Here is a 21,605-nt window from a genome sequence, read left to right as displayed (position 1 = left end):
CTTGCCTCCCCGCGGTGGCGCGACGCTCTGAAGCGCGCGGAGGCCAGTCCGGCTTCTGTCAGGCCCGCGTGCGAGGCGTGCGGGCCGTACCACCCGGGCGGGGAGGCCCGGGCAGGGTGGGCGGGGCGGGCGGGGCGGGGCCGGTAGGGGGCGGGGCGCAGGCGGACGGAACCACCGCGCAGGGTGGGGGGAGGTAACGGGACGGGCGCGACCATGGCGCGGTGAGGCCGCGGGTGGGATTGGTCTGGGGAGGCCTGGGGCCGCTGGCTTGGGCGCTGTCGCCGCCGCCCCCTCTCGCTGCAGCCGCCGCCGCCGCCGCCGCCTCGGGCATGTCGTCCAACTGCACCAGCACCACGGCGGTGGCGGTGGCGCCGCTCAGCGCCAGCAAGACCAAGACCAAGAAGAAGCATTTCGTGTGCCAGAAAGTGAAGCTATTCCGTGCCAGCGAGCCGATCCTCAGCGTGCTGATGTGGGGGGTGAACCACACGGTAACCTGCACCCCCCGCGCACCCCACGCCCACTGCACCGGCCCGCGCCCCGCACCCCGCAACCCCCGCCCAGCCTCCAGCACGCCCGCCCACCCTCACACGCGTCTGGCCCGATTCACCCCGCGCCACGCGAGGCCTGCTGTCCCCGGGGCACCGCCGCCTCCCTGCCTCCTGCCCAGTGTCCATGCTCGCCCGGCCGCAGAGGGCAGGCCTGGGAGCCAGAGCGCTCGGTGTCTGCTGCTGCATGTGCGTTTCCCTTGTCCCCGCCAGCCAGCTGCCAGATCATTGTCCCGCTGACAGCGAGCGGCGCAGGCCCTGAGTCTGTGGTCGTCTGGCGAGGCTCTGTTCCGGTCCTCCAGGCTGCCTTCCCCCACGGTGGAAGTCCTTGCCGTGTTTCTTTTTGTTTTCTTCTTGAACAAGCTAGAGCAAGTGGAGAGGCTCAGGCTCGCTTGGCTAGGAGAGCCCGTAGCTGTCTGAAGGACTCAGTGGATTAATGTGCCTTCCCTGCTCTTGAGGCAGGGACTGTCCTCTGTTGTGTGGTCCCCAGGATGTGATCATGGGGACAGTTGTCCTAGATGAGCGGTCCTATGGATCCCGCGTGCTGTGAGACTGACCACCAACCTCCGGCTGGAAGTTGGAGGTAGCCCAGTGTTTGGAGCGGGAGACTGTGTTTGTAGGCTGCCGGTTTAGGGTCTGTCTTCTGCCTCTTGCAGCTGCTGTCTCCTGCCCTCTGACCTCTTTGTGGGTCCTTCCGTGGCAATGAGAAGCACCAACCTCTGCAGCTGGAAGTTAGGAGTGAGGACAATGAAGTGCTGGGTTTCCTGCTCTTGAGGCTCCCTGCTCTTCCTGTTTGTTTTTGAGACAGCGTCCTGCATGTAGTTCAGGCTGGCCTGGAAGTCTTGGTAATCCTCCTGTCTCAGCCTCCCAAATGCTGGGATGACAGGCATGAGCCACTGCACCCAGCTGCCGGGCTCTTTTGAACACTTGAGATTGCCTGTAAGACTGAAGGGCAAACTAAGGAGCTCAGGGCCAGCAGACTTCACTGCGCTCTGGTAGAGGAGCTGGGGCCTTGCTGGCTGCAGATTGACGAGCCAGGGCGCTAGCTCTCCATAGCCCACCCAGCAAAGCACGGTGTATGTGGGGTGCTGTGTCTTGGGCAGGTCACCATTTCCAGCATCTTCACTGTAATGAGGGTCCCCAGAGAGGAGGGACAGAGGACCCAGGTGTAAGGCTCAGCCCTCTGGCAGTCGCTTTGGGCCAGTACTCCAGCTGAGTTTGTTTCTTCTGCTGCCTGCGGCCTCCAGGGTCATCTGACAGTATTTCTAGGGAAACTGGGTCATCAAAATATGAACTCCATGTCCCTTTCTGGAAGTCAATCCTTGATTTTGTTCTACATCCTGCTTCTCACTAGAAAGCGTCCTGTCTGTGGCAGCTGGTGGAAGCCCAGAGCGAGGAGTATTGCAGGCAGCTCGGAGCTGGGAGCCCATGCCCTGGGTGCAAGCGCCAATGGCCTATGCCCACAGCGAGGAGCCCTGTGGCTGGTCTCACGTTTGCCCTATTCCTTTCCCTTCTCCCAGCTGTGTCGCAGGGCACAGGGGACCTGAGCTTTGCAGAGAGCCTGAATGTGTGCTGTGGGTGTGGCTGCGTGACCCTGGTCCCAGCAGCTCGTGGTGCTGGGCTTTCCCAGCTGTGGGTCCTCTGGAAGCCTCCAGTTGGTGTGGGGCTGGGTGGAAAGGGATTGCTGTACCTCTGAACTGGTGCCCCTCCTCCACTTGGGGCAGCCAGAGGGCGGCACCCCGGGCAGGGGAGCTTCTGGGCTCAGTTGGTGCCGGGTTCTGCTGCTCCATCGGAATAGGGTGGGAGCTGTGTCAGGGGATGTGGGGCCGGAAGAGTGCATTGCCCAGGGCTCGGACCTCGTGCTCCTGGCGTGCGCAGCCTCTCCTGGCACAGCGCTTCCTGCCACGGCCTGCTGTCACCCCTTTTACCAGCTCAAGTTTCCACTTCCCATCCTCTTTTGATTCTCTAGTTTCTTATCCTTTAAGCATCTAGGTGTGTGGGCCTGAGCTAATGGGATAGCATGAGGCATGAGTGTGTCTCTTTTTTGGAGGGGGAATGTTTGAGACAAGGTCTTGCTATGGAGCCCAGCCTGGGTTGGAACTCATGGTAATGCATGGGTGTTGGGATTACAGCACTCGCCACCATGTCAGGCTGAGTATGTCTTTATCTAGAGCAAAGGCCAGTCATTCTTCACTTCTGGGGGAAAAGAGGCCTTTGACCCCAACCAGTGATGCCTCAGGAGCTCCTCTGTGGCAAGACACAGAGCCCTGGACCCTGGAAGGACAGCGGAGGAAGCAGGAGGCAGCAAAGACTGGTGTGAGGGGGGAGGACGTGATGAGAGAACCAGCGTTTCAGTGGGCAGGTGCACTCAGAGGGTCTGGAACAGAGGGCATGGTGCCCTTGGAAGGGGCACCGAAACTGGTAGGTGGGCCTCATCTGGTGCTGTTGTGGGTTTAGGAAGGAGCCACATGTGCAGCTTTGGCAAGGTGACCAGACAAGTTGCAACTGGTGGCAGCTCCCTGCCCATGGGAGCAAGTGCTTCTGCCCGCAGGGCAGCTGCACACCACCTGTTCTCCCAGCGACAGGGGTGTCCTCGCTTCCAGTGTCTCAGCACAGGGCCTCCCCTGTCAGTGTCTTCTTGTGTGCTTCTGCACCATTGTACCTTTGGAGAGTGTGTGAAACCCTTCACCCATTTTTAAACTGGGTAGTCTTCTTTTACTGAGTTTTGTGTTCTTTATGTATTCTAGATAGAAATCCTTTATCAGGTAGGTAACTTGCATATGTTTTACTGTCTTCATTAAGTTGTCTTTTCACTTTCTTTTTGGTTTTTTTTTTTTTGAAGTTTAAGTATTCCGTCTTTTTTTTTTTTTTTTTGAGATGGAGTCTTGCTATGTAGTGCAGGTTGGCCCTCTTGAGCTCGCTTTTATAGCCCATCCTGGCCTCAGACTCAGTGATCTTCCTGCCTCAGCCTGCTGAGTGCTGCCATTATAGGTGTATGCTACCATGCCTGCCCCAAAGTGTTTGTTCTGAAAAAGTTCATCTATTTTTCTTTTTTGTGTTTTTGGTGTCATATCTCAAGCTTTATCTTAGTAAAGTTTTGAAGATTTGTTCATATATTTTTAAGAGTTTTATAGAGTTAGTTTTTTAAAAAACATATTAAGCTGGGGCCGGGGAGATGGCTCAGTGTAATAAGCACTTCCCTGGCAAGCACAAGGGCCTGAGTTCAATCCCTGGCTCTGGGGGGAAAAAAAAATTAAGCTGGGCACAGAGGTGTTTGTCTGAGGTCCCCACTCCTTGGGATGCTAGGGTGAGGTCAGTGAGCCCGGGAGTCTGAGGCCACCTGGGCAGCACAGTGGGAGTTTGTCACAATCACAACATCAACAACAACCATATTAGGTGGGGGTGTAGCTGTGGGGTAGGACGCTGGCCTGGGCAGCACGAAGTCCTGGAGTTGATCCCTGCGCAGCACAGACAAATAAGCCGAGAGGTTTTCCTGTGACTAGAACACCTCCAGGAGAACCGTCCCTTGGCGGTTGGAAGCGTTCTGGAGGGCAGGTCCTTGAGCTTATTCACGGGAGCTTCATGTTGCAGCCTCCACTTCCCCCCTTGCGCTCCCACTCAGCCCGGGGCGAGAATCTTTCCGTTCTTCGTTTTTATGAACTTAGACACCTCACTGAGGAGGCACGCACAGTATTTGTCTTTCCACGACTGGCTTACTTAACATACATTAGGTCCTCCAGGTTCTCTTGTTTTTGTTTTTTGAGTCAGGATCCACCTTTGTAGCCCAGGTTGGCCTCCAACTGTCAGCAATCCTCCCACCTCAGCCTTCCGAGTGCTGGGATTACAGGCCCGCGCCACCTTGGCCGGCCTTGTTGTACGCTGTGCTTTGGTTTATGAACTTGCTTTACCATTTGGGGGAAGATGACTGTGGTTGTGTTTCTCTGTGGAGTTTGCAAATGGAAGCACAATTTTGTCAGATGCTTTTGTCTATCAACTGAATTGTTTGCAGATGTGTTGGTGAACTTAGGTACCACTGTGCATCCTGTAGGTCCCTTCCTGAGGGTTGGCCCAAAGTCCGCATCTTCTCATGTCTTGCCCCTTGTGATCGGTGCTGTGCGTATAGAATTCTCACCCTTGCGCCTAGACCTGTAGTCCAGTTTGAGTCTGTTTGTCAGCTAGGTAGGGCGGATTCCTTTGTGTCTGCTTGGCTCCCTCCTGCTTCCCCCACTCCTGCCACCATTCCTGTCTGATGCAGAGCCAGAACCTTCTTTACCTCCCAGTCCTCTTGCCCTGTTGCTTTAGCAGCCTTCAGTCAGTTCCCGCTCTGGCCAGGCCTACTGTGACCCACCATCAGCCTTTGCCTTTCCTGGAGAGGGGGCTGGGACTCAGGCGGGAGGGAGGAGGACAAAAGCCGAGAGAGGGAAAGGAGAAGCCTTCCCACTCGGCCTTCTCCCCTCCTGTCACTTGGGTCTCGCGTGGCCTCTTGGTGCTTGTGATGGAGCAACTGAGCTTCCATGGAGGCCTGGGATGCAAGCCGAGGGGCTGGCCACATCCCCTGACTTCCACATCTGCATGTGCAGGAGCAGAAAGCCCAGTGTTACTTGGAGCGCTTGGCACCTCTCCTGTGTTTCCAGTAAGGGTCACTCTTCTCTCCCTGGCATTGGGGGTCACAGCCTCAGTGGGGAATCCAAACCTTTCCATCTTCCACACCAGGGCTCTTCGCTGCAGTCCCAGCCACCTTGCTCTTGCTTCCATTGTGTTTCAGAGGGCCAGCTGTCCCCGTTCCCCATCCCCTCTCTTCTGGATGCCCGTACTTCCATTTGACATTTGGAGCAGCTAGGTGGCCTGAGGGCAGTCACTCTGAGGCCCTGTAAGCACTGAGATTGCCTCCCATAGGGCCTCAGCCAGCAACAGCCCAGCCTGCACATGCAGGGGTCGGGGTGGACACGGGACGCAGCCACCACCACGGGCCTTGTCCTTCCTGCCTTGCTGCCTGGTCGCAGCAGACGATCGTGATGGCCCCACAAATGGTCCTAAAACTTCTTTCCCTTTTCTAGTCCTTCACTGGTTCTCACCCCAGAATTACCTTTCTGTCTCACCCAGCTGACCGCATGCAGGGAGGGACTTAAGCCCAAGGGAGCTTCCTGTCTCTGCGTCACAGCCACAGCAGAGACACACTCGAGCAGAGGCCCTGCCCTGCCTCTGATCAATGTCCTGCTTTGGGACTGCGGTGTTGCTTGCCCGTGAGAGGTTGTCTGGGCTGCTTCTCCAACACTAGCATAAATACACAAGTAAATATGCTTCTGGGCAGTGGGGTTTTTTTTTTGTTTTTTTTTTGGTATAACTTCGGCTTCATTTTGTGGTCCTGTAGAGTAACAACCCCTTGCTGTTAGTGGGTTACAATGGAGGCAATGAATGAAAACACTGCCTCAGACGAGCAAGGTTTGGCAGCATGGCTCTGGCAAGAGAGATGGTCCTGGGGTGGGATCCCCGCTGTGTGACCTTCAGCGAGGCTCCCAGCTTCGCCCGGATCTTCAGCGAGGGCAGGCCAGTGCTACTTGTCCAGACTGCTGAGCGCCGGAGCCCAGCTCGGAGCTGAGAGCGCTGCGCTGTGCAGCGTGGCTCGCCGACAGGGTCAGCCTCGGAGAGGTGCCTGCGCACAGGCAGCTGCTGCTGCGCCCCGTGGGCCACGCTGGGCGGTTGCGCTGGGCACTGCCTCTTCCCTGCTGCTCCCCACCGAGCCTAGATGTCACAGCCCTGAGGCGTGGTCGGCTGCCCTGAGACCTGGCTCTCCCAGTCTCCCGTTCCCTAGAGAGCTACCATCCTAGACCTTGATGCCTCCGGCCGCGGCCCCAGCATTGCCACCCTGGACGTCCATTGGTTCTTGCTTTTTTCTTTTTGGCGTTGCTGGGGGTGGCTCCCAGAGCCTCATTTGTGCCAGGCAAGCATCGAGCTACTGTCCATGGCGCATCCAGAATCAGCCATTTCTTCTCCCATTTATCTTTTCAGTACTTACCTTTCGGTACTTATTTCAGGACAGTGTCTGCCTGAATTGCCTGGGTGGGACTTGAACTTGTAGTCCTCCTGCCTCAGCCTCCCTCAGGCTGGGAGTACAGGCTTGAGACACCATGCCTGGCTGGATCGAGCGTCTCTTAATGCGCCTCTCGTCTCCCATTACACATAATGCAGTTACAGCGCTGTCTTCTGTCCTCCAAACCAATCGGAGGCCATGTCTCTGTGCTTTCCTGTCCACCTCCCGGCCCCTCGCTAGTGGATCATGAACTGAGGAGAAGCTGCTGGAGACTAAGCCAGATCAGGAAAGTGCTGGCTGCCAGGCTAGGGAGTCAGCTTTCCCGAGGGTGTGGAGGAGCAGCCCAAGGTCCTGGAGCTGGGGTGTAAGACGAGCTTGCGGCAGACTTCCAGGGGCGGCACGCCTGGCACTGCTGCACCCCGCCGTTTGCAGTCCAGCCATGGGAACTCCCGCTGTCCCCTACCCGTGCCCCGTGACGCCACCTTGCTGTCGGCGGGGCCTGGGCTGTGTCCTCTCTCCGAAAGGCCCCAGCTTGTTTCTTCTGTGTGTGCATCATTCCTCAGTGAAGGAAGCACTGAATAGCTGTCTCCGTAAACGCTGCTCAGCTGAAGTGGAATCAGCTCTTCTGGGGATAAACTAATGTAGCATAACTGAAAAAAAAAAAAAAAAAAAAACCCACCACGACTAAAGTGATAGCTGAGCCCAAGAGCGAGTCATTTATAGTGGAAAGAGGGGAGTCTGTAGAGTTGAGAGGTGGAGCTCACTCACCATCTTTCAGATTGTTCTGTTTATTACTTGAATTAAAAATCTCCTCTCATTGAGTAGTATAATGATAGTAAGGATAAGCTCAGCCAGGTAGTGCACACTTGTAATCCCAGCACGTGGGAGGCTGAGGCAGGAGGACCACAAGTTCGAGTCCAGTCTGAGCAATTTAGGAAGAACTCCATCTCAAAATAAAATTTAAGAAAGGGCTGTAGAAAGGGCACGTAGCTCAGTGGTAGAGTGAGGCCATGGATTCAGCCTCCATTATTGAAAGGGGGAAAAATGTATAAAGGTGACAGAGCTAAGCACTGGCAAGGGTACAACCAGTGTAAAATTTGTCACACTAAAAGTGGAACAAAAAAATTAATGAACCCTTCCTTCCCACATAGCTCCTGTCAGATTAAGTGGTCCTGCTTCAGGGGTCGGTTCCTTCCCTGAGGACATCTTTATTTTTTCCAGTTGTCCCAGGGTCAGACTGTGCGGCAGCACTGCCTTAGGGTCCTCGACTCTGCCAGAGTCACTGTGCAGCAGATGTGGTCCTGTTTTGGCTGCGTGAGCTGCTCTTGGAGCCAGGGGTGTCTGGGATGGGCCAGGAAGAGAGCCCGGCCCTCTTTGTCTCGCTCCCCCTTTGTGCTTGGAGCCAGGCTCAAGATGCCAGGAAAAAGGAAGTGGGATCGCCACCCTGAATTGTTTCTGTTGGCAGCAAAACAGGGAAGCGGAGTGGTTTCCTGTGCAGGCACAGATTTGACGGTGTTAAGGGTGACTTTATGGACAATAAAATGCACATTTTTCTGGGCTTGGGGCACATGCCCGTGATCTTGGTACTCAGGGAGGCTGAGGCAGACGGGTTGCAAATTAGGAACTTTAGGGCCACGATGTAGCTCGCCAGCTCTGCGCCCACCTACCCACAGTCTGTGTCCCCACCCACAAGGGACCTGGGCTCTCCCCAGCTCACACAGCGTGGCTCCCTCTCTGTTAGCGCACAAATATGGACTTCATCCGCTTGACGTTTCTAAAATGAAAAGGGTTGGGACCTAAAGGGGGCAGCAAATTAAATGCCGCTTCCCCTGTGCGGCTCGGGAGGAGACCTAATGGTTGCGGGTTGTCGCTCCCTGCTTCCCCAGCCTCTTTAGATAGCAGGGTTTGCAAGCAAAGCTTCTGGGCTACATGGCCCCCAGCCGGCCCATTAAGTCAGGAATGAGTTCCCTCTGGCTCCTGCGTGCATTAGTGGCAGCAGGGCTGGGGTCAAATGTCAGACCCAGGCTGTGCTGGGGGAGGACAGCTGTGGCAAATTAGACTGCTAATGGGCAAAATGGGACAGGAGAGTGGCTGTCACTCCCGGTGGGAAGCTAGCTCCGTGAGTCAGAGAAGCTTACAGCAGAGGTAAGGCCCCAGCCGAATGTGCCCCCCTCTTCTGTCCCCACCCTTTTTATTTCAGTAGTCCCAGTGAGCCAGGGCTGGTGTCTGCCTAGGCCTTTTGCTTGACTTCCAGCGGGTTTCCCAGCCTCAGGCTGATGGCTTGTGGCACCCGTGATCTGTGCAAAGATCCCCAAAGGCTGTAGTGAGCATCACCTAGGTTGGAGGGCAGCAAGTCTTTGGTCCGACAGGGCCACGTGTGGCAGACATTCACTGAGTGCAGGCCACATGCACTGGCGGTGCCAGGCAGTGCAGGGTGTGGGAGCTTTAGCAACCTCAGCTGTGGCCGGCCCGGGGCTTCCTGGAGGAGGCGCCTTTTGAGCTGCCCCTGACAAAGGAGGTGATGTAGCAGGGGACTCGTTCCCAGGGCAGTGACAGCTGGGGAAGGAATTGGCACTGGGGACCACAGTAGCCTCTGCATCGGAGCACGTTGTCCTGGCTGCTAAGCTCCCTGTCCCCTTACTCTGCAGATCAATGAGCTGAGCAATGTCCCTGTCCCTGTCATGCTCATGCCAGATGACTTCAAGGCTTACAGCAAAATCAAGGTGGACAATCATCTCTTCAATAAGTAAGTGGCCCCCTGTGGGCTCAGGAGTGGGCCAACTGGCCCGCAGGGTGGGACAGTGGCATCTGGCTGGCTGAGGATGCATTTTTTCTGGGCCTGTCCCTGCATTGTCTTGTCATGCTTCTTATCAGCTGCCCTGCAGTGTCCCTCGGGGCTTGTGGCAGGCGGTGACCTGATCTCAGGCCTCAGGGCACAGCCCAGCCCTCCACTCCCTGCTAGCCTTGGAGCAGCAGGCTGAGCTCAGCCCTCAGAGCTTCCCACAGTCGCCATCCCCATTTGTGTCCCTGGGCTCCTCAGCCTGGAGGTGTCTTGTGTGCCTGCTGCCTGTGGCTGGAGACCTCCCGCAGCCCCTCCTGAAACTGCCTGCCACTGGGGGCCTGCCCAAGCCCCTCAGGGCCCCTCCATCCCCTTCCCAGGGTCCTGCAGTCCCCATCACCCCTTCACCCTCCTGAAAGCTCTGCCTTTACGGCTCTGCACTGATGCAGGCCTGCAGGCCTGGCCATAGGAGCCTGAGGCAGGAGAGACACGAGCTGAGGGGCACCCTGGGCCATCTCGCCAACTGCTGCTCCATGGCCCAGAGCTGGCCTAGCATGCACAGGGAAAAGGAAAGCCCAGGAAAGAGCAGGTGGGTTCCCCAGCGGGGAGCTGCTCCAGGGCAGACAGGTACAGCCTCTCTCCCCACTCCCAGGGAGAACCTCCCCAGCCGCTTCAAGTTCAAGGAGTACTGCCCCATGGTGTTCCGCAACCTCCGCGAGCGCTTCGCCATCGATGACCAGGACTACCAGGTAGGCTGTGGCACCAGGAAGCTGCAGGTCAGGAGAGGAAAAGGTGTTGCTGTCCCTGTGCTGCGTCTCCCTGTCCCTCGTAGACTGCAGTTCCTGTCCCAGGTGGGGCATCTTGGGAGAAGAGGAGTGGGGTGGGGCAGGACAGGGTAGGGCACCCAGTCCAGGCCAAAGAACCCTCTCCGCAGTAGTTGAACTTAAGCGAGAGGATGGTGGCCGGCAAGATGAGGCCCCTGAAGCAGGTAAGAGAGTAGAGAAGCAGCTTTCGAGGGTAGTGTAGCTTCTCACCAGGTATGAGAGTTACCTCCTGCCTCTGTCCCCTTCCTGCTGGCGGGAGGGGCAGGCAGGGCAGGGCAGAGCAGCTTCCCTCCTCCAGAGTGAGTGTCCTCAGGGTCCTCGAAGCATGAGGAGGAGTGGGTCCCCACAGCAGGGGTGCCAGGCTGGGCAAGAGAGGCTCAGCGGTTGGCCTCTGGCACCTCCTTGTCCTCGTGGGCTTCTGCCTCGGTGCAGGCTGGGGTGAGGTGGCAGAGCTGTGCCAGGGAGGGTGTGCTGACCTGTGGTCCTCTGTAGGGGCTGGGCGGACGTGGGTACCCTGACCAGGAGGACAAGGGGTGAGAGGAGGTCCCTGAACCCCCCTGATGGCCACACGCGGAGCGGAGCTGGGCTCTGCCAGGAGTACAGTTTTACTGAAGGCTTTTTGGTGTTCTCACGGGCCCATGTCACTGGGGAACCTCCCCTGCTCTGTGCCACCCCACCACATCCTTTCTGGGTCTGCGCTGTGACCCCAGCCCCCTGTGGGCACCTGACTTTGCCCAAGCTAGAAATGAAGACAGTGAAGCTGCTGAGCCTCGGAGACTGGAAGCTCCATGTGGGCTGTGAGTGACTTAGGGCCTGCAGATGGCTCTGAGATAGTGCTGGAGAGACAGGCGAGGAGAGAGGGGACCTGACCCACTCAGCACCTCAGCTTTGGGGATGTCCCTTTTGAGGGGTGCTGCTTTGCTGAGGGGTCTCAAGCTCCCCCATTCTTCAGACTTAGCTCCCCGGGCAGGGTGCAGAAGCGCGTGCCTGTGCTGAGCCAAGCTCAAGGCCCCAGGCCAGCCTGGGCCACACAGTGAGAGCCCGTCTTAATGAGTGGGTGCCTTAGTTAGAATGAGGTGAGGGCCTGGCGTTTCAGTGAGCAGATCTTGGGGCACGGTGTGTGGGGCTGGGAGCATCTAGGGTCTCCCTGAGGTTTGCTCAGTGAATGCTGTCCTGTCCACTGGCCCCTTTGCTGCCTGCTTGAGGAGGAGGGGGAAATCCAGGTGTGTGGGCCACAGGTAGAGACAAGGGCCACCTCCTGCTTTGGGAGGGTCTTCCAGCCCCATCCACACAGGGACAATGGAAGGGCATCCTCTTGCTCTGAGCGTGGTCTGTGCCACCTGGGAGAAGGGACAGTCCCTGTGCTGCAGACGAGGACCCTGTGGGCAGAAGAATGACTACACCCAGGGTCAGGGAGTAGGTCCTACGCTCAGGACCGGCTTGTGGTTTGCACAGTGCTCTCTGGGGTTGGAACAAAGGAAAGGTCAGGGTGAGCCCACTTCGCGCTGTCTGGTGTCTGGGCGGGGCTGCCTGGAGCAGGCAACTCCGGGACCTGGATGGACCTGGGGGAGGGCTGTGAGTGCCAGAGGAGGGCAGCACGGGGTCTCCCTGGGAGCACTGGCTGCTGTGGCCTTGGCGCAGTCAGCACCCGGCAGGGCATATGCCAGAGCCAGGGCTGCTTTTGTTTTGTCCCTCAGAACTCGGTGACACGCAGCGCCCCCATCAACAGCGACAGCCAGGGCCGCTGTGGCACTCGTTTTCTCACGACCTACGACCGGCGCTTCGTCATCAAGACTGTGTCCAGCGAGGACGTGGCCGAGATGCACAACATCCTAAAGAAATACCACCAGGTATGGTGAGTGGGGCCAGGCGGGGAGGCCTTGACCGTGGGGGCCTCACCCCACCTGCTGCCTGCGTTGGTGCAGCCCGACGGCTGCCTCGGGCACATCAGAGGGGATGGCAGGCCGCCTGAGCAATGGTGATGGGAGCGTGGAACTTCGGGTCCTGGCTTGCGCTGGAACGTGCCGGTGGCTGTGCCTCCACGGGGCTCAGCAGTGGCCTGGGAGTCCAGGGGTGGTGGCTGCTGTGTGTGGACTCGGGGCTCCTCACTGCCCTGCCTTGCACGCCCAGGAGCTTTTTACCTCACTGATGGTTGGCAGCACCACTGACCTGAAGGTGTGTTCTGGGCTTGGAGAGCGCCCCGGGCCGTCCCATGATTCGGGGTCCACAGCCTTCTCCTGCCACCTTCCCTTCCAGTTCATCGTGGAGTGTCACGGCAACACACTCTTGCCGCAGTTCCTGGGCATGTACCGCCTGACCGTGGATGGTGTGGAGACATACATGGTGGTCACCAGGAATGTGTTCAGCCACCGGCTCACCGTGCACCGCAAGTACGACCTCAAGGTAACGGCTGTGCCTGCCGGCTCCCCTTGCCCTGGGGGACAGCTGAGGGCCGGTGTGGCCATGGACAGGCACCTCTGGCGTTGAATGCTTAGATGGTGGGGACCAAGGGCTTTTGAAGTCTGGGTGGTAGTGAGGTTATCGAAGCCCGAGTGTCTCTTGCACAGGTGGCAGTCCGTGCTCTTCGACTCTGCCTGTGGGTGTGCACACTGGGGCAGTGGCGCAGGCCATAGCTGACGCACGCCTCCTGGCCTCTGGCCAGGTCTGTGTAGCGGCCACACAGGTGCCTTCAGCACTCTAGGAGGATACATCGGGCCCCGGGGCCATCGGTCCTGGAGCTTGTCGCTGCATGCTGCTGCTATCCTCTTTCTGCTCAGACACATGCCTTGTCTGGTCCTTGCAGCACTTCTGCCCTCCCAGCCAGCCCCTCCCTGAGGGTCCCCTGCCCCCCTCCCTCTGGGGCGCTGCTCAGCTCTGCTTCCTTCTGCCTCATGCCCTGCATGGTAGCCCTGCAGGGAGTGCGCTAGGGTGGCGGAGCCTCTGCATCCTGCCTGCACCCCTGGTAGGAGGCAGGTCCCAAGCTGGTGCACAGCTGCAGTCCCAGCACTCAGGAGGCTGAGGCAGGAGGATCACTGTGTGTTTGAGGCCAGCCTGGGCTACATAGTGTGACCCGGTCTCAAAAAGCCAAAAAAGAAATGAAGAAGGAAGGACACTGTGAGGAGACCACAGGTCTCCCTGCAGCGTGTCCAGCCTGCGAACACTGGCTGTGTCCCTTGTGCAATCAGCGTGTAAAGTGGCTGTGCTGGGGGTGGACAGGCCACGGCTGCTTCTCTGCCACTGACCACCCTCCTGCTCACCTGCCTCAATGTCTCCTAATGGCTCTTGTCCTTGCAGGGTTCTACTGTAGCCAGAGAAGCGAGTGACAAGGAGAAGGTACGCTGATGTGGCACATGGGGAGGGGTTGGGCCTGGCCCTCTCTGTTGGCAGCCCTTAGCCCAGCTCCCAGACACAAAGTCTGTCGCCTTGGCCCAGGTATGGGGAGGTGGTCCTGTGTCCTCATGCAGTCCAGTGAGGACTCCCTCGTGAGTCCTCCCTATCCAACACATGCCATGTGCTTGCCATCCTGGTGGGCCTAGGCTGGCAAGGATGGACCTTGGGGTCCACAGCTCCAGGCCTCCCCGAGAGGGCTTGGTGTGGCCCCTCCTGTCACGCCCTTTGCCATCCTTGGCCACAGCAGGACAGGGCGACTCGGCCTGCCCATCCTAACCCTGCCGTCTGCCTCCCAGGCCAAGGACTTGCCCACATTCAAAGACAATGACTTCCTCAACGAGGGGCAGAAGTTGCGTGTGGGAGAGGAGAGCAAGAAGAACTTCCTGGAGAAGCTGAAGCGCGATGTGGAGGTACTGACCCTGTCCTCAGCCTGCCCTGGAGTTGCAGCAGCGTCCTTTGGCCCTTGGGGCAGCAGCATCCACCCTCCCGGGGCAGCGCGGGCGGGCTGTGTGGGGGACACCCGTGGCCCGTGTGCGGTGTCTCCCCGTGGGTCCATCCTGACTCCCCCAGCTCCCCTTCCTGGTTGCCATCCCCACAGAGTGCTCAGCCTGCCGAGCCCCTCCCTTCCCAGCAGCCTGGGGGCAGCGGGCCTCCTCCTGGGCAGGGCTCCTGCCGGAGATGTCCTCGCCCAGCCCCTGACTGCCTGCCTCTGTCTTTCTCCATCACTCTTCTTTTTTGGTGGAGCTGGGGATTGAACTCAGGGCCTTGCACATGCTTAGCAAGTACACTACCGCTGAGCTACAGCACAGTCCCAAACTTCTATTTTAATAACGTGGGAACCTGCTCATTAAAATTCAAATCCTACAAACTTTTAAAAAGTATTATTAATTGTAAGTGCATGCCTGGCAAGCACAATGTCCTGAGTTTAATCCCCGGCACTGGGGGGGGGGGGAAGATACAGTAAAATAATAATAATTGTGGGCCTGCCCATTAGCTCAGTTGTTTAAGTGCTTGCTTAAACAAAACAGTCAGTCTCAGGGTGCTGTGGTTCAACTCCCAGAACTCACACCAACCAGACCTGCCCTGAAGGTATTCTGAGACTGCCAAAACAAAATAATAATAATTATTATTGGGCTGAGGAGATAGCTCAGTAGAATAAGCGCTTGCCTGGCAAGCACAAGGTCCTGAGTTCAATCCCTGGTACCACAAAAAAAATTTTGTTAAATAAAATAATAATTAGGGGCTGGAGAGATGGCTCAGTGGTCTAAAGCACCTACTTGGAACAAGCTTGGCAAAGCACAGGGACCGCGGTTCAATCCTCCAGCACCACATGCCGCCCAGCCGCGCCCCCTGGTGGGCTGAGCTGGCCACACACACACACACACACACACACACGCACAATAAATAATAAAAAATGTGAAAATAGCATCTTTTAAAAATAAAATAAAATAATAATTATTATTATTGCTCTTGTCTTTTTGGAAACAAGGTTTTGCTATGCAGTTCAAGCTAGCCTTGACCTCACTTTGTAGCTCAGGCTGGTCTCTTGGGCTTGGAATAATCCTCCTGCCTCAGTTTCCCGAGAGTTGGGATTGTAGGTGTGCACCACCATGCTCTTTTTTTTTTTTTTTTTGGTAGCATTGGATATTGAACCCTGGACCTTTGCTTTGAGCTACATCCCAGCCCTTTGGTACATTCTAGATTATCCATAATGAATGATAACATTTATCATGTGGATTTCGTACCTATGTGACCTTTTATATTTTTAAATTTTGAGACGCTGTTGCTAAGTTGCCTCTGTCCATGGCCTTGGGGTGATTCCGCAGGTCGCAGCCTCGCAGGCCTGTGCTTGTGGGCCTTGGGATGTCAGAGCTGCTGGGGTCTGGTGCCGGCGAGGCTCAGCGGTGTGCACTGGCCTACTAAGTGTATGCAGATGTTTTGCGACCTGAGAGCGGCTTGGGGGGGTAATTCTGTTGTAAGCCCAGGGCTCTCTATATAAGGGTACCTGTCACTTTGTATGTGAGTGTGTGTGGTTTTGAGCCAGGGTCCTACTATGCAGTTCAAGTTGGCCTTAAACTTGTAGTGATCCTCCTGCCTCAGCCTCCTGAGTGCTGGGATTATAGGTGTGCATCATTTTTTGGCTTTTGGAGGCGGGGTCTTGCTATGGATTGCAGGCTCTCCTTGAACTCACTATGTAGTCCAGGATGTCTCAAACGCCCATTAATCCTCCTGTTTCAGCCTCCCCAGTGCTGGGATCACAGTTGTGCACCACTACACCTGGCTAATACTTGTCACTTTAATGGTACAGTTGGTGGCATTAGGTACGTTCATTCCATTACAAGCAGTCGCCAACCTCCATCTGTGAGGGTTTTGGTCTTCCCAGCACTCTGCCACTCTGAGATGCACCTTGGCAGGATTCCGTCTGAGGGGACGCAGCTCTGCCCCCTTTTGTTTTTTTATCATCTTTTTTTTTTAATTTTTATTTATTTATGTGTGTGTGTGTGTGTGTGTGTGTGTGTGGCCAGCTCAGCCCACCTGGGGGTGGGCTGGCTGGCATGTGGGGCTGGGGGATTGAACCGCGGTCCCTGTGCTTTGCTAAGCTTGCTCTAAGTAGGTGCTTTAGACCACTGAGCCATCTCACCAGCCCCTCTGTCCCCTTTTGTGATGCCCTCATTGCTCTTGGCAGGTGACATTGAGGCTCAGCTCTGTCCAGCATGTATTTGAATTTATTTCCTTTTTTTCCTTCAGTGCTGGAGAGAGCCCCAAACTCTACCACTCAGCCACCCCATCCCCACCTGCCTTTGTAACTTAAATTTGAAACAGGGCTCAGGTTGTCCATGCTGGGCTTGAACCTGAGCTGGCTGCCTTGGCCGCATGCAGCTGGGATGCTGGGGCGCCCGCCTGCCGTGTGCTCTCCACACCGCCTCTGCCGCGCGGCCTTTCACTGTCGCCCTCTGTCCTCTCCTCTCTGCCGTGCAGTTTGTCCTGAGCCTCCCTTCCTCCTCTGCCTGTCTCCCTGTGCGAGCTCTTGGGTGAATTCTGGGCCACTCACTTGTTCTTCCATTCCTGTGCGTGCTGCTCTTTTCTTCCCTGGGGTGGCAGGGGTGGGTGTCATGGACCCCATCCTGCTGAGACCCAGCCTCTGTCCATGGCCTTGGGGTGATTCTGTGGATTGCACCCTTGGGGGCTTGTGCTGTTGGGGTTTGGGATGTCAGCGCTGCCCGGGCCGGTGCCAGGCAAGGTTCCTCCCCGTCCCCAGCCCATGGCACTTCCCACGCTTCCCTGGTACGCAGCTGTGCTTGTGACCCTGGAGGGAAGCCGGTGTGTAGCTTCTGGCAGCTGGACTCTGTCTCAGTCACACTGGACACCCGCTCTGCTAGTGTCATTCCCAGGGCTTGTCTGTCCCGCGCACTGCTGTCCTGGGGAGACTGCGATGCCATCTGCCCTCAGTGTCGTCGTGCACTGGGCGGGCAGGGCACAGCCTTCTTGGCTTCCAGGGCAGGGCCAGGGTGCGGGTTGGCTCTGGCTGCCCATCCTGTGCTCTCTCCATTGCACCGCAGTGGTATGAAGCCGAGGTGCTAGTTCTGACCGCCTGGAGTTCTGTTAGTGGCTTCTGCCCTGCAGCCACCGGGTGTGAGAACCCTGGAAGCGCCCACTGCACTGCTGTCGGGCACACTGGTGCTCTGGTCTAGTGCGCGTCCCGGCAGCACCCCATGGGCTGGGACTCCTCGAGCCACATCTGAGCTGCTGTGCCTTTTCCGAGGACAGGATGCCAACCTCTGCTGGGGCCCGCCCAGGCCTCAGTTGTCCTCACTGTCTGAGCTGCTGCTGCCCCTGCAGGCCGCCTCCTCCCTCTCCCATCCCACAGCCTGGGCCCCGCGTGGTCTCCTTCCATCCTCAGGCCCTCACCCTGCCTGTCCTGTGTCGTGCCTCTCCCCGCTAGCCACTGTGGTCCCCCATCCTGTCTTAGACAGCTGAGGCAGAGTGAATGGACGGGCATGTGTGCCACAGAGGTCCTGTGACATCCTCTCCCACCATCTCTGCCCTCGCCCCAGTTCCTGGCACAGCTGAAGATCATGGACTACAGCCTGCTGGTAGGGATCCATGATGTGGACCGAGCCGAGCAGGAGGAGGTGGAGGTAGAGGAGCGCGCAGAGGATGAGGAGTGTGATGACAGCGCAGGTGGCCCGCTCTGCTCCTATGGGACGCCGCCAGACAGCCCCGGCAATCTGCTCAGCTGCCCTCGCTTCTTCGGGCCTGGGGAGTTCGACCCCTCCGTCGACGTCTATGCCATGAAGAGCCACGAGAGTAAGTGCACTCCCCACACAGCCCCACAGCCACAGCTGCCCCGGCTCCCTGGCCGCTGCGCCAGCACGCATGTCCACCTCCTCAGGCACCCGCTGAGGCAGGTTCTGTCCTGGTCCTGGAACAGCCAGACGCTGTCCATTCTGTCCTTCCTGCCTCCCAGGGTGGCTGCACAGATCAGCTGAGGTGGGGCGTAGAGCCAGGCGTGGCGGGAGGCCGAGGCAGGAGAGCAGAGGCTGGAGCTCAGGGAGAAGGAAGAGAATGGCCGGCAAGGACGCGTTGGTCCTTCACGGTGCCACTGTGACATGGGATCAGAACCTGGTGTGGAGGGGTCACAGGGGACCCTTCCCCTTCCACTACCGCCTATTCCTTCCTGCCTGCTTACCCTGTCCTCCAGGCAGCCCAAAGAAGGAGGTTTATTTCATGGCCATCATTGACATCCTTACACCATATGACGCGAAGAAGAAAGCTGCGCACGCTGCCAAAACGGTGAAGCACGGGGTGAGCTCTGCGTTTCCGTGGCCTGGTCACGCTGCACTCCGAGGTGGGGACAAGCCTGGGGCTGCTTCAGAGTTGCTTGAGGATGGGCCCAGGGAAGCCCCTGGGAAGCCTGATGTGGGGCCTGCCCCCACGCAGCCCCTTCCTCAGGCGGCCTTCATTCCTGCTTTGGGGGTGCTGCTCCCCTCCCCAGCCGAGAGCCCCCACCCTTGGCCAGGAGATGCCCCCATTTTCTCCCACCTTTGCCCCTGGGGCAAGTTGTGCCTCTGAAGTGCTGCTCGGGAGTGGGCTCCCATGGGTGCGGTCCCCACACGTGAAGCCACTGCCCTCTGTGGGGTGTCCTCATAGCCCAGTGCTTCCTCTGCCTCTGGGCTGCCCCCAGGACCAAGGCTCTTCTGGGTGCAGCCTCCAGCCCTGTGCAAGCGCGGAGCTGACCTTCTCCCTGCTTTGTCTTGCAGGCAGGGGCTGAGATCTCGACGGTAAACCCTGAGCAGTACTCCAAACGCTTCAATGAGTTCATGTCCAACATCCTGACGTAGTTCCCTTAGACTCTGGCCTGAGCCGGAGCACAGGCGGCTGGGGAGGGCTCAGGAGAGGATGGGAGAGGTGTGTGGGTTGGAAGGAGGGCGGGCAGATGGTGGGGCTCAGCCTGTGACACTGAGGAGGTACAGCACCTTCTACTAACCTGTGACCCCCCCCCATTTCGATCCCATGTCACCTTTAGGACACCTTGGGGCTAGTGGTGACTTGCCAGTTTATTTGGGTTTTGGTCCTGGTCACTACCGTCCTGCCCCGCCCACCTGCCCGCCTCATAGTCATCCAGGTCCCTTCAGCTACTCCAGCCCTGCTCCCTCCGTGGCATCTGGACTCTGATTTCATGGATCGTTGTGGGCAACTTTACCTCCCTACTCTGGGTCCAGGTGAAGGTTCCTTTTGACTTCCACCTTCCTCCGGCCTGTCCTCCCCAGCAGAGGCAGAGGCCTCGGGCCGAGGAGCAGGGTCTCCACGGAGGGGTGGGACTGTCAACACACTCGGGCTCCTGGGCCCTCAAGCCCGCCTGCCGCCAGAAAGCGCCTCCAGCCCGGCGGCCCCGGGGTGTCTCGATGCTGTCCCTTTGGTAACCCAAGAAACTGATCGGGTCAGATGCCGTTTTGTGCAAACCTGCCCCTCCTCATGAGCCACGTGGCCGGCCTGTCGCCAGGTCGGAGTGCTGAGCACTGGGTGCTCTGCAACGCTGTCTCCTCGGCCCGAGCCCATCTGCCAGTGGTTTCTCACCTGAGCAGTTTGAAGAACAATGAGTCCCCACCTCGGAGTGTGGGGACAAGCCTGGGGCTGCTTCAGAGTTGCTTGAGGATGGGCCCAGGGAAGCCCCTGGAAAGCCTGATGTGGGACCTGCCCCCACGCAGCCCCTTCCTCAGGACGGGGCTTTCCACAGCCCTTTCAGGGTTCTTTCCCATCCTCAGAGCACCGCCCTAGAAAAGCCCCCCATTTCCCAATGCTGTCACAGCAGCCAGTCCACTCAGAAGGACAAGTGACATCTTCCCAGCCCCATGCCAGGAAGTAGGGACTTGGCGTGAGAGGAGGGCACCCTGGTGGGTGACTCAGAGGTGTGAAGTTGGTTTGTGGAGCATTGCAAGGAGCGGAAGGCTTCCTGGGGCTCCTGCCATGTGGCCCTAGAGGCCGGGGACCTTGCTACACTGCAGAACTCGGGGAGCCCCTCTCTGGAGGGGTGGAGGCCAGACTGAAGCCAGCTCCAGGAAGGACAGAAGTGGCTCCAAGTGACAACCCAGAAGCACTTGGAACCACATGACAGGGAAAGAGCTGAGACTTAGGAATCACGAAGCAATCACGTCGGGACTTGATCTCCCCACCTCGGAATCAGGAGCGAAGTTCTGGATCTGCCCTCTGCCAGGCCCCGCGCCTCAGGCTCAGCAGGCCGCGTCCCCAGTGGCCTCGCTGCCCCTGGCCCCAGCCACATTGCCATACCATGTCCCGGGCGTCACATGTCCTGCCAGTTATGTGACTACCAGGTATCTAACTTGTTTAACATGGAGTTTTTGTGGGTTGGGTTGTTTTTGTTTTTTTTTTTTTTTTTGTATATTGTTTACATTTTGAGAGGTAGTGTTCTGTTTCAAATGCTCTTTCTGTTTTTCTGACAGTATTGTGGATCGGGTCGAAAAATTTGAGCTGTGGTTTGGTGGATTTTAGATTTTTTTAAAGGTCATTCTTTGTGCTATTTTCAAAACCTTGGGTCTGGCCCGCTGATTCTTTTTTGGCATTTGGATGTTCAAAAGCTATTTATCTTGATTTATACAAGTTTTCTTTCTCTCCGTTTTGTAATGATAAAGATGTTCTGTTTGGTCTGCAGTCTGCAAGTGAACTGAGCCCCATGTTTCTGGCTCCCTCTTTTCTCCCCAAATCCCACCAGGTCTTTCCTGGTCATCCCAGAATCCTTCGGGCTCTCCCTGGGACAGAGGCATAGGAATAAGGACTTGGCTGGGGGCTGAGGCCTGGGGGACAAGGGCAGGTTCTGCTCCCAATTTTCACTTTGCCACTAATGGGGAGCATCTGGCCCCAGCTTGTCCTGTACACATCTTTCTGCAGGTCCACAGCTGCAAAACTGTGGACCTTCCCTGCCCCCACGCACCCGGCTGACCCACGGCCTGACTTCTGGGTACTAAACCGCTGATCTCTGTGTCCCTACACCGGCTCCTTCCCTGTGCCCTGTGGTGGGGTCCCAGGGCAGCCAGGTGGCCAACATTTCAGGGCCAGCGCTGTCCTCATCTAGCTCAGGGTTACTGGTCTGTGGCCAGCGCCGAGTGGCACCCGCCTCCCCACAGTGGCAGCTCTTCCTCTTCTCCCCTCCCCGCCCTGTGCTTCAGGTGCCCTCAGTTGGCCAGGCCACCCGATGGAGGTGGCGAAGACCCAGGCCTTTCTCAGTAGCCAGCCCACCCCATCATCTTTTGAGTGGTTCAGGTCGGAACAGGACAGGTGCCAGCACCCCCCACATTTGAGCTGCTCCAGTGTGGGGGCCAGAGGGACCTACAGAGCTCTGGCCCCCCACTTGGGGCTCCCCAAGTCTTGAGACTGCCCTTCTTGGCAGCAGTGTAGGGAGGGGATCTCAAAAACACGTCCAGGTAGCAGCCCCAATATGCCAGCCACCCACATAAGAGGGGCAGGCCTGGCCTGCTTAGATGCGCTGCGGCAAGGGTGTCCCCAAGGGGTGGAGTTCG

General features: G+C 57.7%; 1 protein-coding gene across 1 annotated transcript; it reads left to right on the top strand.

The window, feature by feature from the left end:
• The first annotated feature begins 189 nt into the window (after positions 1-189).
• Pip4k2b (phosphatidylinositol-5-phosphate 4-kinase type 2 beta) lies at positions 190-20,739 on the top strand. Its single transcript, XM_004633686.2, has 10 exons — positions 190-488; positions 9,225-9,322; positions 10,008-10,104; positions 11,877-12,029; positions 12,436-12,582; positions 13,474-13,512; positions 13,866-13,979; positions 17,625-17,877; positions 18,272-18,375; positions 18,831-20,739. The coding sequence occupies exons 1-10, from the start codon at positions 330-332 to the stop codon at positions 18,909-18,911; spliced, it is 1,245 nt and encodes a 414-aa protein (XP_004633743.1). The 5' UTR covers positions 190-329; the 3' UTR covers positions 18,912-20,739.
• The last annotated feature ends 866 nt before the right edge of the window (positions 20,740-21,605 follow it).

Source organism: Octodon degus, unplaced genomic scaffold (genome assembly GCF_000260255.1).
Source record: "Octodon degus isolate 3935 unplaced genomic scaffold, OctDeg1.0 scaffold00056, whole genome shotgun sequence".
Classification (NCBI taxonomy): Eukaryota; Metazoa; Chordata; class Mammalia; order Rodentia; family Octodontidae; genus Octodon; species Octodon degus.
The sequence above is the reverse complement of the archived record's forward strand: the minus strand, read 5'-3'. Positions and strand labels throughout refer to the sequence as shown.